Source organism: Tauraco erythrolophus, chromosome 3, assembly GCF_009769465.1.
Source record: "Tauraco erythrolophus isolate bTauEry1 chromosome 3, bTauEry1.pri, whole genome shotgun sequence".
In the NCBI taxonomy this organism is placed as follows: Eukaryota; Metazoa; Chordata; class Aves; order Musophagiformes; family Musophagidae; genus Tauraco; species Tauraco erythrolophus.
This window is the reverse complement of record NC_141467.1, coordinates 81,594,214-81,608,607: the sequence shown is the minus strand read 5'-3', so window position 1 is coordinate 81,608,607 and position 14,394 is coordinate 81,594,214. Positions and strand designations below refer to the sequence as shown.

The 14,394-nt window shown below is 39.5% G+C and overlaps 1 protein-coding gene across 1 annotated transcript in view; it reads right to left on the bottom strand.

Annotated features, from left to right (window-relative positions):
* Positions 1–5,024: 5,024 nt before the first annotated feature.
* The window catches only part of SPAG1 (sperm associated antigen 1), a 51,194-nt gene continuing 41,824 nt past the window's right edge, over positions 5,025–14,394 (bottom strand). Inside the window, exons 15-19 of the mRNA XM_086608768.1 lie at positions 12,399–12,540; positions 11,386–11,512; positions 7,963–8,127; positions 5,623–6,000; positions 5,025–5,466 (exon numbers count right to left, since the gene is read on the bottom strand). Coding sequence (XP_086464894.1) covers positions 5,335–5,466; positions 5,623–6,000; positions 7,963–8,127; positions 11,386–11,512; positions 12,399–12,540 — 944 coding nt within the window. The 3' untranslated portion in view covers positions 5,025–5,334. The remainder of the gene's footprint in view (positions 5,467–5,622; positions 6,001–7,962; positions 8,128–11,385; positions 11,513–12,398; positions 12,541–14,394) is intronic.

The following is a 14,394-nucleotide window of genomic DNA, read 5'->3' as shown; positions in this document are numbered from 1 at the left end:
TCCTGTGCTAAAAGAACTAGATCATATGTCACATCTGACCCTCTTGTTTTGAAGGAAACCCTTGGGCTGTGCTGGAGGAGCCTCTTTGAGTAGCTACCTCCAGGCTTCCTCCTTGCGTCTCTCACATAAAACACTTTCGAATTCAGACAAAGTTATTGCTGAAATAGAATAACACAGCAATCTATCTCATACCCTTAATTAGATTGAAACATGGTTGAAATGTCGTTTGAGATATTTTAAATCACCCTTGAGCACTAGGGGCAGCAACAGAGTTGTCTTTGAGGTGACTGAAAATCTGGGAGTCCAGACACAACTGAGGTGTCAGGGAAGAAAAAGTAACAAACTGTTGTATTTTTTTTCTGAGGAGCCAGATTTTATGTATATATTACACATGTATATATATATGTTTTAATTATACTTCTCTATCCTTTCTCATGATTTACTTCCTTGTAGAAAAGAGGTTGCAATGGCTTTTCAGAAGGAGTTTGTGATTTTTGTGGGAGTTGGAACTAGATGATCTTTAAGGTCCCTTCCAACCCAAACCATTCTATGATTTTTGTGGGAGCTTCTCTTGCCTTGGTGGGGCAGCTGCTGCCCGGGCACATTGGGGTGCAACGGCCCTCACACGCGAGCGCTGCACCGCAGCTGCAAGCGTAGGGACAGATGCTCATGGGTGAGCATGCCCCGCTGTGGGCTCCCTGCTCAGATCTCTGTGCTGCTCCCTACCCTCTGCTTCCAGAGCTGCTGGCTTTGCCTGCTGCAGGCCCCTCTTCCTATGCAGAATCTGACTTGTTTTTCCTTTCTGCTGTCGCTTCTTGATCGCCAGAGTTTGATTTCTGGTCTTCTGGGTGATGGAGGCCCTGCTGCTGCCAGAGGCTGGCTGGGGACAAGGATGTGCTGCAGGGAGGCCAAGCTGAGAGCAGATCTCAACTCTGCACCATCCCCACCTAGAGCAGGGAAACAGTGTTCAAGGCAGACAAATTCTGTTCCTGGCTTTGTGGTGGGGTTGCCATGTAACCTTGTTCAGCTTCACTTCTGCATGGACAAACCTGAGGTTCACCTCCTAGGTCTCAAGGTGCACAAAAAGCTGTGAGCATAGTGTGGCCATCCAGTGCCAAGCTGTGCCGACCCGGGCATCGTGCAGGGCTGAGCACTGCCTGGGCATCAGGACAAACACAGAGCTGGCACTTCAGTGGCATGTGGGAAGCCCAAAGGGAGTGGGATGTACAGCTAAGAAAACCTGTCCTGATGTTCCTCAGCCATGTCCTGTACGGCAAAGTACTGGAGAGCGAGTCCACTAAGTTATGCGAAGAGAGCTGTGTGCAAATCTCCTGGTCCCATTGCCGGAACCATGGGGCAGGAGAAGGAGGTAAAGTGCCTGGGAGCACAGCAAGGTAAGTGTGTCCCCTTACCAGCCTCTGGGCTGACACCTAAAATGTGATGAAACAGCTGCACTGGGCTTCCCTTGAAATGTTTTGGGTTTGGATCAGGCAGCAGAAGGAACTGGGATCCTCCTGGCACAAAATCCAGCTGCCTCGCAGCAGCTGGAAGCTCAACCACAAACATGGACCTGCTGTTGCACCTCGCTCATGCACCAGGTGGGTAACTGGGCTTCTTCGAGACGTAACAGCCTCAGCACCTGCCTACACATCAGGTACCAGCAGGAATCACCTTGGTGGGCAAAGCACCTGAGATGTGTTACAGCCTGACGGGAAGGTGAACAGCTGGAAGGAGCAAGTTCTTATGGCTAAGTGATATTTACTACTCCTTCAGCTGGCCACTGGGGTGCGGCACCCTGCTGCAACGTTGGTCCCACCAGCCACTGCCCTTTGCCCCGTTGGTGGATGCAGCTCGCAGGCAGTGAGCAGAGTTACAGCAACTCAAGTTGTATCTTGATGTGCAAGTGGGGAAGGAGCCTTGTTCCTGGCTGTTAAAAAAATAACTTTTTGTTTATTGTAAGGAGCAAGTCTAAATACTTCAGGTGGCCTGCTTCTGAGAGAGAGACCTGGCAGCTACAAAGAGTAGTCCTTTATTTGTGCAACCGGATTGTGGAAAGCAGAGCAGGTTCTGATGACTGGAAAAAACTTCCCACATCCCTAAGAGCGAAGATGCTGCGCGGTTTGCCCGAGTCGGGGCTCTCGCCAGCTTCTGCCGCCTGCACTACTATGCGGGAAGAGTAAAAACAGTGGCCATGAGGGCGCTGCAGTAAATCAGCCTTTTGGCCAGAGGAGCAACCGTGCCATGATGACACTTATCCCTCATAGCACCTCTTACCTTTGCTCTTTGGGTGACAGCACCTGTTCTACCTGGAGCTGGCTTCTCTATAAAAATTCCAAAAGTATTTTGAAGGGTGCAAAATAACAGCCTGTTGTTGTTCAGCCTGGAGAGGAGAAGGCTCTGGGGAAACCTTCTAGCAGCCTTCCAGTACCTGAAGGGGGCCTACAAGAAAGCTGCAGAGGGACTTTTTACAAGGGCGTGTAGTGATAGGACAAGGGGCAATGGATTTAAACTGAAAGAGGGCAGATTTCGATTAGATATAAGGAAGAAATTTTTCACTCGGAGCGTGATGAGGCACTGGAACAGGTTGCCCAGAGAAGTTGTGGCTGCCCCACCCCTGGAAGTGTTCAAGGCCAGGCTGGATGAGGCTTCGAGCAACCTGGTGTAGTGGAAGGTGTCCCTGCCCATGGCAGGGGGGTTGGAGCCAGGTAATCTTTAAGGTCCCTTCCAACCCATACCACTCCATGAGTCTATGTCTACCTAAGAGTGTTTGGGGTCGATGGGAGGGGTGCATCTCCCTACCCAAGAAGCCCAGAAGGGATCAGACTCAACCACAGGGAAAGCAAAACCTGTTTGTTGCAGAGTATTTTGTGTAGGGCCGAGTTTATGGCAAAACCTGCCCTGTTACTGCTGCCAGCTGAACAGAGCCACACCCAGCCCGTTGCTCCTGAAGATGGGGCCTTCACAGCAAAGTGCTGCTTTTTCAAACCAGGGGCTGATTATCATCTATCTCTTGATGACTCACTCGGTCTGACACCCACGGGTACAAATCGCTGACTCTCCCTCCTGCCAGCTGGGCAGCAGGTTCGCTCCCGAGCACTGCTGCAGCTCTCCGTTTGGCACCTCCTAACAAGGGTAATTTTGCCTTCCTGATCTGCTGATGTCTGTCATTTTTTACCTCAAACTGCGTTAACCTCTGTTTCAGCTGACATTCAAGCTGGAATGTATTAACAGAAAAAGTATCTTCTGGGACTACTTTTAGGTTTCTAGTTTAATCACCAGAGATTGATTAAAACTGTCCTAAAATGAACAGTGACGCTACCTATCTGTGAAAATCCATTTGTCTATTTTCTCATGGATGAATGATTTGGCAAGAACACCCCATTTAAAAATCTCTTGACTTTTCAAGGCTTTTTGTCTTTTTCATGATGTCTGATTGTCTCCTAAATTTACTAAACTATATTTTTATTACGATTTACTGTTGTAAAGATTCTGACTTTTTTCTTTGGTGTCAAAATGAGCTCTACAAATGAGATACAGACTTCAGCAGTCAAGACTGTTTCTTAGAAGGTACCTAAAGAGCTTCTAATATTTGGGGTTTTTGGTGGCACACAGCAAGATTTAACTCATCGAGAGCTTCTGTGATGGGGTGGCTTTTGACATTGGCTCTTAACTATAGTTTTCAAGTGACTGAGACTATTTTAAAATTACACAGCTGTTTTTTATGCTTTCTTTTAGCAAAATAACTTTTTCCTCATCTGTGTATTATTAATAAAATCCTCCAACTTAATACTGTTATTAAAAACACTCTGCACTCTATTAAATGAAAATCTACCAAGTTTTCTAAACCACATCAGGAAGTTGCACACAAACAGAGCATCTCCTCTGAAAATCCTGAAGGACAGTGGAGAACATGAAAAGACTGACATCACTAACACACAAACTGGTGAACACAAACACCTTGCCACCATGACTGAAGAATGAAGTTGGCACTTTGCTGGGTAAGTACAATTGGTTATGCATAGATTAGATGAGCTACATGCCACTCTTGAAGACATGACAATCTCATAAAAAGAGGATGTTTAAAAAGGAAAAACATCAGTAGTATGGATGGTGCTTTAGGAATTAGAAGCCTCATTTTTGGCACTCTAGTTCAAGACAAAACTCATAATCCCCATGTTAGGCTTGTAATTATAAAGAGTGTAGAACCAGAAAAGACAATCCATAATTGTACTTTTCAAGAAAAAAAAATTATTTTTTTTAATTAATACACACCTGAGAAAAATTTTCATTAGAACAACATTCTTAATGATATTTCTGCAGTGCTAGTGAGTTTGATACACATTTATATCACGTGTGCAAAACAGGCATTGGCTTAACTGAAAAATTTAAAAGCTTCATCTTGGAAAAAAGGAGCTTTATCAGAATCAAATATAAAACCTAAGTACTGCCTGAAATAATTATTTAAAAAAAAAACATATTAGTCCACAAAATTGCTTTACTTTTAGCTTTTTGAATATGTCTGTAAACAGAAATAGCTGGTGTGTTAAATAATCTGATTACAAAACTCAGAGTTAAATATTTTTGTTGCTAAGTGCAGCCACTTCTCCTGTTTACCACTGTCACTTCAAAAGCCATGCAAACCAGCAGTCCTTATACACACACAGAAAAAAAATAATTCTCTGTGCACTAAAAGTTGCTTGCTTGTTAACCATTTTAAAAACATACTGTTTATTTAATAATCAATTATTTTGACTCAGTGTTCCATGACAAGCTAATGACAAGCTAAATTCATTCACCTTTGCTGCTAAGCTGTGTTGCACCAAAAATATTTAAATCTGTTTTGTATAGATCAGGGATAGCAAAGAAACAGATGGCCTGTAGTAGTTTATCTGAAAAATGTTAATACTTTTTGTAAACTCATTTTAGCAAAGCTATTGCTAACTGACCCGTTTAATCTGAAGACATTTCTTTATCACAAGAACATACAACTCACAAAATAACAAGTGATGACCAAAAGTGTATTATCAAGATATTTCACATTATATATATATATAATGCAAATATAATTAACAGAGTCTACATAAAATTAGTATGCCAAATAACATGAACTCTGTTACTGAACACAAAGACGCGCATTAAATTCTGCAGATTAAAAATGTATACACCTACAAGATAAAAAGAGCAGCAAGTTTTAAATGTGCATATGCTGTCGAAACAGAATAGAAGTCAAAGAGTTCGGGTAAAGACCCACTTCAACCCATGCAACTCTGCAGAGTCGATACATCCACCTTATAAACACGAACCATACCCATGCAGCCAATAAATTTTAACTTCTTAAAGTTCATAAACCTTTTTAAGGCTCTCAAGATCTTCCAAGGAGTACTGATGATTCTGGTTTTCCAAAAGTAAGTCAAACAGTTGCCGAACCTGTTCTTTTTCATTTTTGTTAAGAAGGGCCAGCACCACCTAAAAAACACAGGTTATTTTGTAATTACTACAGGTTGACTGAAAATCACAGTACTTTACAGAGATACAAAATCAATGCAGCATTTTATTTTAAGACATGAAAACTTCCTTTAGGTTTCTGTTCAATTTAAGTACACATTCAATCTAGGTTCTTACCTTAAATCTTTCTGCTTTGCTCAAGTAGAAAAGGTGCTGATATACAAGGCCAGGATCTTTTCCAACTACGTAATATTCCAATGACTGGATAAAAATCAAAAATATTTCTCCTTCAAGTTTGTTACTTAGCAGCACTGGCAATTTTTTGGGATCAGTAATTGTTAAAAGATCTGCACAAGCAGCTTTATCCTTGCTGGTATTCACTGCGTTTATTATCTGACCAAAGTCATAAGCATTAGATGGTTCAGAAACACGCAGTTTCTCAGAGGTCTTCAGTGGCACACAGTTTTGAACTGCTTCCTTAGAAGTAACATGATCAGTCACAACATCTTCTGGTACAGCAAACTCTCTCTCTTCCTGTTCATCAGATTCAGTCACCTTCACAAAGAAAATGGCAACAAACCATTTTAATGTGGATAACGTGAAGCTTCATAAACTGTATGCATATATCTATCGATAATGTCAATAAATCAAAGTTAGCGCTTTACTCCTCACAAAGGAAAGGCATCTATGTTCCTTTATGTCCTACTTCCCCCCCAGAACAGCACCTCTCTAAATCATCTTTTAAGGTTTGTAGTCAAAAGTGTGTATTTTACATTTCCTTTCACTGCCGGGCACTCCACTGTAGGAAGACAACTGAGGACCACTGGGAGAAAGCTAAGGAGGACACATATTAAATGTGAAGTTGCAGAAGACAAGCAGAACTGCAGTTTAGTCACCATCCATGTTTCGTTTCACTGCTGGGCCTTCACAACAGTACAGGTACATGGCAGCTGTATCAGGTTGCTGTTTGCAGTCTCGCTGCAGAAGGAGAAACCTCAGCACAGTCTAACTGCTTGAATAGCCACTTAACTTCTCTGGACTTTGCAGCCTGTACTGGGTTTCAAAAATTAGTCGCTAGAAAATGAACCATAGGTTCAACTGTATTTGCTAAAATCCATTTCAAGCTCTGAAGAGTTGTGGAATTACCATAAACTGACTAAGTTCTCATTGAATGTGGTCTCTTCAACAGATGCCAAGGTTTCTGGAAAGCCTGAAGATACGGTACTGCGTAGTACAGTTTTGTGCTGTGAGCTTAGATTAGGCATTTTTGGAAAATACTGCACTGGGCTTACAGACATTTTGTTCTATGTTTTCAACAATTCTCAGCATCAAGAGAGAAATCCTGACTGCCTTACATACAATTATACCTTTATTAAAACAGAATAATAAAGATAAATCCCAGTTTCTATTAAAATTTTCCATACGTTTCTTCGCAGTCTGTTTTCATAGAACTACCTTGTACTACAGCACGTAAGACAGGGAGGGCTCACTCAGGGGGCAGCTGTCATTATGACAGCAAACATAAATGCCTCCTGCCCCACTCCTGGAAAAATTACCACTGCCAGTCATGTAGTAAGCTGGTCTCTGAACAACGCAGTCACTTCCCAAACCTCCTCTAAACACTCTCCAGATCCTTTTATTTGTCATAACTCAGAGCTTAACTAACACTATACCCGGCTTATGGTAGTTACATAAAATCCCATGAACTCGTGACAATGTGAAGTGTTTCAATAAAAAAAGTTGTTTCTGTATTAATAACTGCAGTTTCCATTGTACCACCATTTTGAAATCACATTCACAAATTACAGTATCACTGTACAGACTGGTAACTATGTATTTTAACTATGTATTTTAAAATGAAAGGGAAAAAAATCCCATTCTTAAAGGACCAGCAAAGCTACAAAAATATTAGATGACTGAGAAAATCCTTTATCGCCTATTTCTACCCAGAACTCTGCAATGCTAACACACTGATCCAGTACACAGCATTACCTCACGTATTCCTTTTGCAAGATCCTACAGATACCCATACTCTTGCTCTTTAAGGCAGGATTTCACTCCTCAGACCAGTAACTTTACTACTAGCACAAGAACAGACAGTACGCCTGCTGACAATGAATCTCTGCCAGCACAGCCCCAGAGGCTTCCCGAGGAGCACAGACTTTAAAACTAAAACTGCTATTTGACAGCTGTATTCTGCAGAACAAGTCTTTCGAAGTTGAAGCAGCTGTTGCTTACAAGGAGCATATTCTCAAGTTTCATGCCATCTAAATGTACTTTTTTCTATTTCTGCTGTAGTTCTGAATACACTTCAAAGCAGTCCAAGCTTTACTATAGAGCATAATGGACACTTAACACATCACATGCAAGAATCCTCCCATATGCCCTCAAAATGACACGAAAAATATGACCCTACCCCCCAAAAACGCAGAGCTAAGAAGTGCAAAACAAAAGCTTTAATATTATCTCTTCAAATGTGTGGCTTCTGTACCGTCTTTTTAAAATGAACCAGTATACCTCTTGAATGGTTATTTTCTTCCTTCGCTTCTGTTGACTGTCAGCCACAGCACTGCTGTCAAGGTTAAGCAGCTGAGTTACCTCCTCCAGTTCCTTTTTTGCTTCAATAACGTTTGGATCTATTAGAAGTACTCTTTTGAAATCATCAACACTGGCTTGATAATTCTGTTAAGTAGAAGGGAAAATAATTTTTTTCATAAGCAAACCACTAGAAAAATAGATCTGAACTACCTTGTCCTTTACGATTAAGAAAAATAAAAATGCTAGAATCTTCACATTAAGTATACAAAAATAACCTAAGTACAGACTGTGTAATTTCATTAGAAGGAAAAAAGGAAACTAAGGATGAGTTTGAGTTAGCATTTTGTAACTAAATACTTCTGTATTAAATGTGTAATATGAAATAATTTGTTCTGAGAAATATATACCCTGTATCGGAGAACAGATTATTGAAGACTGCTGCTTTTAAGCATGATTGCTTACAGTGTAACACTTTCTCCAGATTAATACGAGTCCATCAACAGTTTGCGTACTTGCTTTGTCAATAAAAGAGAGTTAAATTGATCTTAGATTAAAAATATGCCTAATCTTCATGGGTTTCAATCCAACAGACCATCTCTTACAGTTTGAGAAGGCAAATTTTTGGTAATAGTGGAGAAGATCTGGATTATGTTATGAACTCGGGGATAAACAGGATTAGAAGGACAGACAGAGCGGCAGCAGGACACTTCCTCAATAATCAGTCTTGTCATTTGTTTAATGTTTTTAATTCAAATTTTGACATTAGGAATGATGATTTTTTTAGACTGAATTTTCTGGAGGGACAAAGTTAATAGCAACAATTCTGAGGAAGACTGGAATATCACATAGAAAAATCAAGACACCCTGAGGGCTGAAGTATCAAAAATCAGGGTGAAATGTAGTAGTAAACAGTAAAAAAACATGCAGACAGTAAAAGAACAACATAACTTCTTTGTGTGAGGGACTTAATATTTCTTCTGTTCCCAAGCAGTATCATAAGGTTACTCTAAATCATTCAGATTACCATGAAAATAATCCTCATGTACCAGCTGAGGTATTTCCTCAGCATCTCAACTGTAATAAAAGCACCAGTGTACAAGTCACTCATATTCTCTTTCCTACAAAGAGTATTTTGTTCCACACTGATGACCAGCATTCGAGGTGCAAAGACGCCGCAGGAAGTCTGTAAGTGAACTGAACCCTGCTGTATCATGAAAGAAGAGGAAGAGAACTAGAATTTGCTAGCCTTAGCAAATGAATGCAGAAAGGGGGCAGAATGCTTTCACCAGAGAACAGCTACTAATTAAGCTAAACCATGTGAATTACAGAGGTGAAGATTCCCAATTACAGAAAAATGAGATTCTGGAACAGACTTCTGAAAACCATCACAAGTATCAGCAAACAACCAACCCTCCTGGATTTAAAACAGCAGCCAGCCAGACTTCTCAACGAAAATCACATGATGGTTGTAACCAAAGCAAGAGATTGACTATGAGCTGTAGGAGATGTAGTCCGGGGTCCTATGTTCTACATTATAGGCCTAATTCATCACACAAGCATGACTTTTTCCTGATTTTCCCTTAAATGTATCTCAGCAAATCCACAACTTCCCCCTCATCTACTCCATGAAATTCCACTGCAGCTTCTGTGGTTAAATATTTATATATACAAATAACACTTCCCAGCTTAGTTAGGTCTTTGCCAAACTACATGCTTTTAGCTCTTGAATTTTTTCATTACAGAGTCATTTGTCAACCTCAAATGACCTTTGTTGCTTTCTCTGTTTTACGAATCCCTCACATCCCTGGCATTGGCAACAATGAAAGCATTAAATCCAACCACAACAAAACATTTTGGGAGTCCCCAGCTCAGACTGTTCTGAAGGAATCCATGAACAGTGTGTTTCAGGTTATGTCTTCAATAATACAAAAATTGCATTTTTTTTCTAGGATATTAAAAAAAGTAGAAGTTATTTTTCCATTACTTGACATTCTTCACTAGTGTGTAATTCCTTTTTTTTTTGACTGATAGAATCACTATATACCTTTGCTCATATTCATACTAATTTTTTATCAACTTCAAGAACGTTAGGTTACAGATGATTCATACCATGTAGCTTGGTACAGTTACAGAAGAGATTTTAAACAAAATTAAGACTTTTCACCTCTTTGAAAATTAATCAAAGCAAACTTTCAGTTTCATAGCTACTGTAACAGAGCAACAAACTTCTCACCAACAAAAGATCCCATGGTTCCTATGACTTGCATTTGGAATTGTAACATGGGATGAGAATAGGCTAGTACACTGCTAAGCACAAAAAGATTGTCCTCAGGTGATTTGTAAGCTGAGAGACAATCAGGTAATTTCTTGTTAAGGCATCAAACATAACAGAGGTCTGAGGTAAGTATTCATCCGATGGACACTGCTGGAACTTGGTGGACACTTGGAGTGATCACCTCCAGTTATAAAGAGCAATATGGCAGAAAGCACTTAAGATGATCTTTTAAAGGCACCTGTAAAATTTAAACCAAAGTAGATGATGGCAGCTGCCAGCATGAGCCAACACTAGCGAGAAGCTGATAATTCAGTATCAGGTAAGAGCTGACAGGTAGGGTAAGGACTGCCGTGAAAGAATTATGAAGTGTGTGAAAGAATTATGAAGCTAATTAACATCACTGAAGAAGGGGAACCAACAGAAGGATGGACAAAAGGAACAACACAGTTCAAGTGATGGAACACAAGATTTGCAGTCACATTCAGGACGGATATGAGCAATGTAAGTCTGCATTTATGAAGATCAGGTAAAAGGACACTCAAATAACTGCGTGAAAGATGAGCACAGTACAGACAACACCACCACTGTGTAGATGGAAAGGAAAAGGTTGAGTCCCACACTGCCCACCGAGTAACACAGCGGATTACCGACAAAGGTTCATCATGTGTTTGGAGGAGAGAGAGAACAAACGTAATTAAAACCCCAGTTCAATACGACAAGCATTCAAATATGAGCAGATGCCAAAAGACACAGCTTGAGATTTTAGTTTGGACAGATGAAGACAGACTTGGAGAGAATCCACTTGTCGTCAGCAAAGATATAGTAACAGACTGGGATACCCAGAAGAATGTTAGAACGGAGGTGAAACTTGCTTAACCAACCTCCAGTCAAACCTCATTTATTTCAATATTCTTGTATATTCTCAAATTATTACAAATGAACATGCAGGGTTTTATGTTGCAAAAATATTTATGTATTTTATGTATGACTAATGCTCTACAAAGCAATAAATCATCAGCACTGCATACTTTGTATTCACCCATCTTGTGCAACTACCCGATTGCCTCTGAAGAGGATGAGCAAGTTTAGAAGTGTTTAAGAATACCTGCTATGTTCTTTTTTCTCACCTGTAATCCTTTGTACGCTAGTGCTCTTCTATAAAAAGCTTTAACATTAGAATCTTCTAGCTGAAGAACATGATCACAATCCTGCTTAGCCTCTTCATACTTATACAGTTTCAAGTAACAGAGAGCTCTAACACAGAAAAACAGAATACACTGCAATATAAGTAAATTCTAACATGCTGCGGTGCCAACAGTATCCGACTCATAAATGTTAATCACAATACTTCACACAATTCAGTCTCAACATGGTATTTTTCAAAGTACATCAAAACCAGTAAGTATTAATAACATCACTGGATGGATTTAGAGAAGGCCAATTCCTGCAACAGAAGTCAAAACTCAAGTATGACTAATGTTTGAAGACAGGCAGATATGTAAGCACTTTAACAGCAGAGCCTACGTTAGTGTAACATGGTGGTATAGTATAGTATGGATTTTATACAGCTACTCTGAATAAAAAAGTGCTCTTGATTAAATAGGCAATCCTGCTTTCTGCACCTAATTATTACTTGGAAGTCTCCTATTCCAGTACTGGCCTAATCAAATCCTTCTTAGTTTGTGAAAGCTTAAAGAATTATGCTGCAGAAGTAGGTCAACCTTTAAACTAATATTGTTGTATGACCGTGTTCCTACTTTAATTTTCTCAAAATGTACATTTTCTCTGAACAATTACTCTTCGTATTTGAGATACTGCTACTGCACGTTAGTTTTTAATTAAAATCATACCAGTATTCTCAAAAAATGCTGCAAAATGCTATGTTAATTATAACTTTTAGTACTGCTTATTACATGTACATGAAGATTTTGAGATATGTATCAGTGACCTGAATACTTACTTCCCTTGGAAAATCATGCACTTTGACAAAAAATCAATTTTATTAGTAACACTCATCAAGTCAGAAAAAAAAAGTCCTTTTTTCACGACAGTGACTGAAGGGATGCAAAAATCTCTATTTGCAGTGAGAAAACATAACTATTGTTATCCCACAAAGCAGGGTTTGATTTTGGATCTTTACCTGTTTGTGTAGATCGTACATTCCTCGGTGTTTAACTTCATGCATTCGCTGTATTTATTTACAGCTTCTTCATATTTACCCTTTTTTACAAAATCATTCCCTTCATTTTTTAATGTCTTGAACTTCTCCTCAACTTTCTCACCTACATTACAAAAAGATCACAGTGTTACATAAGAAGGTCAGTTCATTAAGGGTAGCTCAATAACCTACCCAGACTAAAAATAAATGCCTGGCAACTGGAGTGTCCTTGTCAGTCTGCACATTGCCATTTCTGTCCCAGATCTCCCTGCTGCTCTAAGGCATAAATTTACCACATCTACATTGGGCACAACACATACTTCCCTAAGCACCAGGGTAGCTTTTTTGTTGAAAATGATGGGAATGCAACAGACAGATCTACACTATCACCTTCTTCTATCTACCTCTTTTGTGTGGTAGAGAGCGACTATGTGTCTCCATTGAGATATTAGTTTCATTTACAAGGGTGGAGATTTAATCAGCAGGATTACAGGCCTCCTAGATCTCCACCATCATGCCAGGGCGGCCATAATTTGATCTAATATTCTTTCTGCAAGCCACTATCTATCACAATTACTGTGCTAAACTGACAATGAACAAACAAGTCATCACATCAGTAGGGGTTAGTGATACATCAGTAATAGTCTGTCCATAACTATTCATAAAAGGTGCTTTGAGGAACCTGAAAACACCTAACTAAACTTTTTATTAATATTGTGTTCTTCCATAATTGTCTTTCCTTCTAAACTCATCATTTGTTGCATGTGCTTCTGGGTTAGACTACAATTTTAATCTATGTTTTCAGTGGAAAAACAATCCTGACTGTAGTTTCATGTCTCTGTTGTGAGCAAACAATAATTACTAACACAGCCCTATGTAAATCATAATGGAAAAATCTACTTTTTGTACCTTGGTAAACAATATGTGCCCATTGCCAAGCTTCAGGTTTTAAACACTGTATATAACCAGATAATTTTAACCAATAATTAAATTCAGTGAGTTCTTTTATAAAAGCATGGCAGCCTCCTATGCCAGAAAACTACATGTGGACTTGGGGAAAAAAATTAAGTAATGACGTGAAACCAGAACAGACTCATGCAAGAAACACAACTAAATTATAACTCAAGTTGTAAGACACAAAAAACAACAGTAATTGTTGCAAAAAAATGTCAGCCAACAGCAAGGTTTAACTGCTGGCACGCTTTCAGCACCAGTTATCACTGTCAGGGCCCACTGATTTGGTACAGGCCTGAGAACCACAGAACGGTTTGGGCTGGAAGGGACCTTAAAGATCATCTAGTTCCAACCCCTCTGCCATGGGTAGGGACACACCTTCCACTAGATCAGCTCGCTCAACCACAACCACAACCTTAAGAGTCAGCCTTCAGTGAAGAAAATGGTTACACGGTCTTAATATTTCTAAAAACATAGAAATATGACTACTAAATGGCCACTGTTGAAGCTAAAATTCATCATAAAAAAAAAAAAAAATCTGAATCGTTCCTCTATAGCCCATTTCACTAACTACTGGCCACCTAGAAGTCTACCCTTTCTGTTTTGAAGAGCTGAGCAATGCTTTCACAAACAATTAAATGACAGCTACAGATTTTGCAGCTGATTATGTTACTAAGGTTGGCTGGCTGGTTGAGTGGTTGTTTGTTTGGGAGAAAACTGTGTTATAACTGTAGTATGGTATCAGGGAAACCACCAATACTTATGATGGGACTAAATATACTGCTGATGAATATTTCTGCCATATTTTATTTTATGTAACTTCAGAACTCACATGCTGCAAACTACATCACTTGGCTTAAAAAAATTTATCCTAACTGGCTCCATAAAGCATAAAAAACCAATCATGTAAATGATCATCATCTAACTTGGCTTTTCAAAAAAGACCCCGATAAATATTTTCACAAGCAGTTTCTTTGACATTATTAAATCGTATTCCAATTAAAATTATTTTCTTTTTTGTATA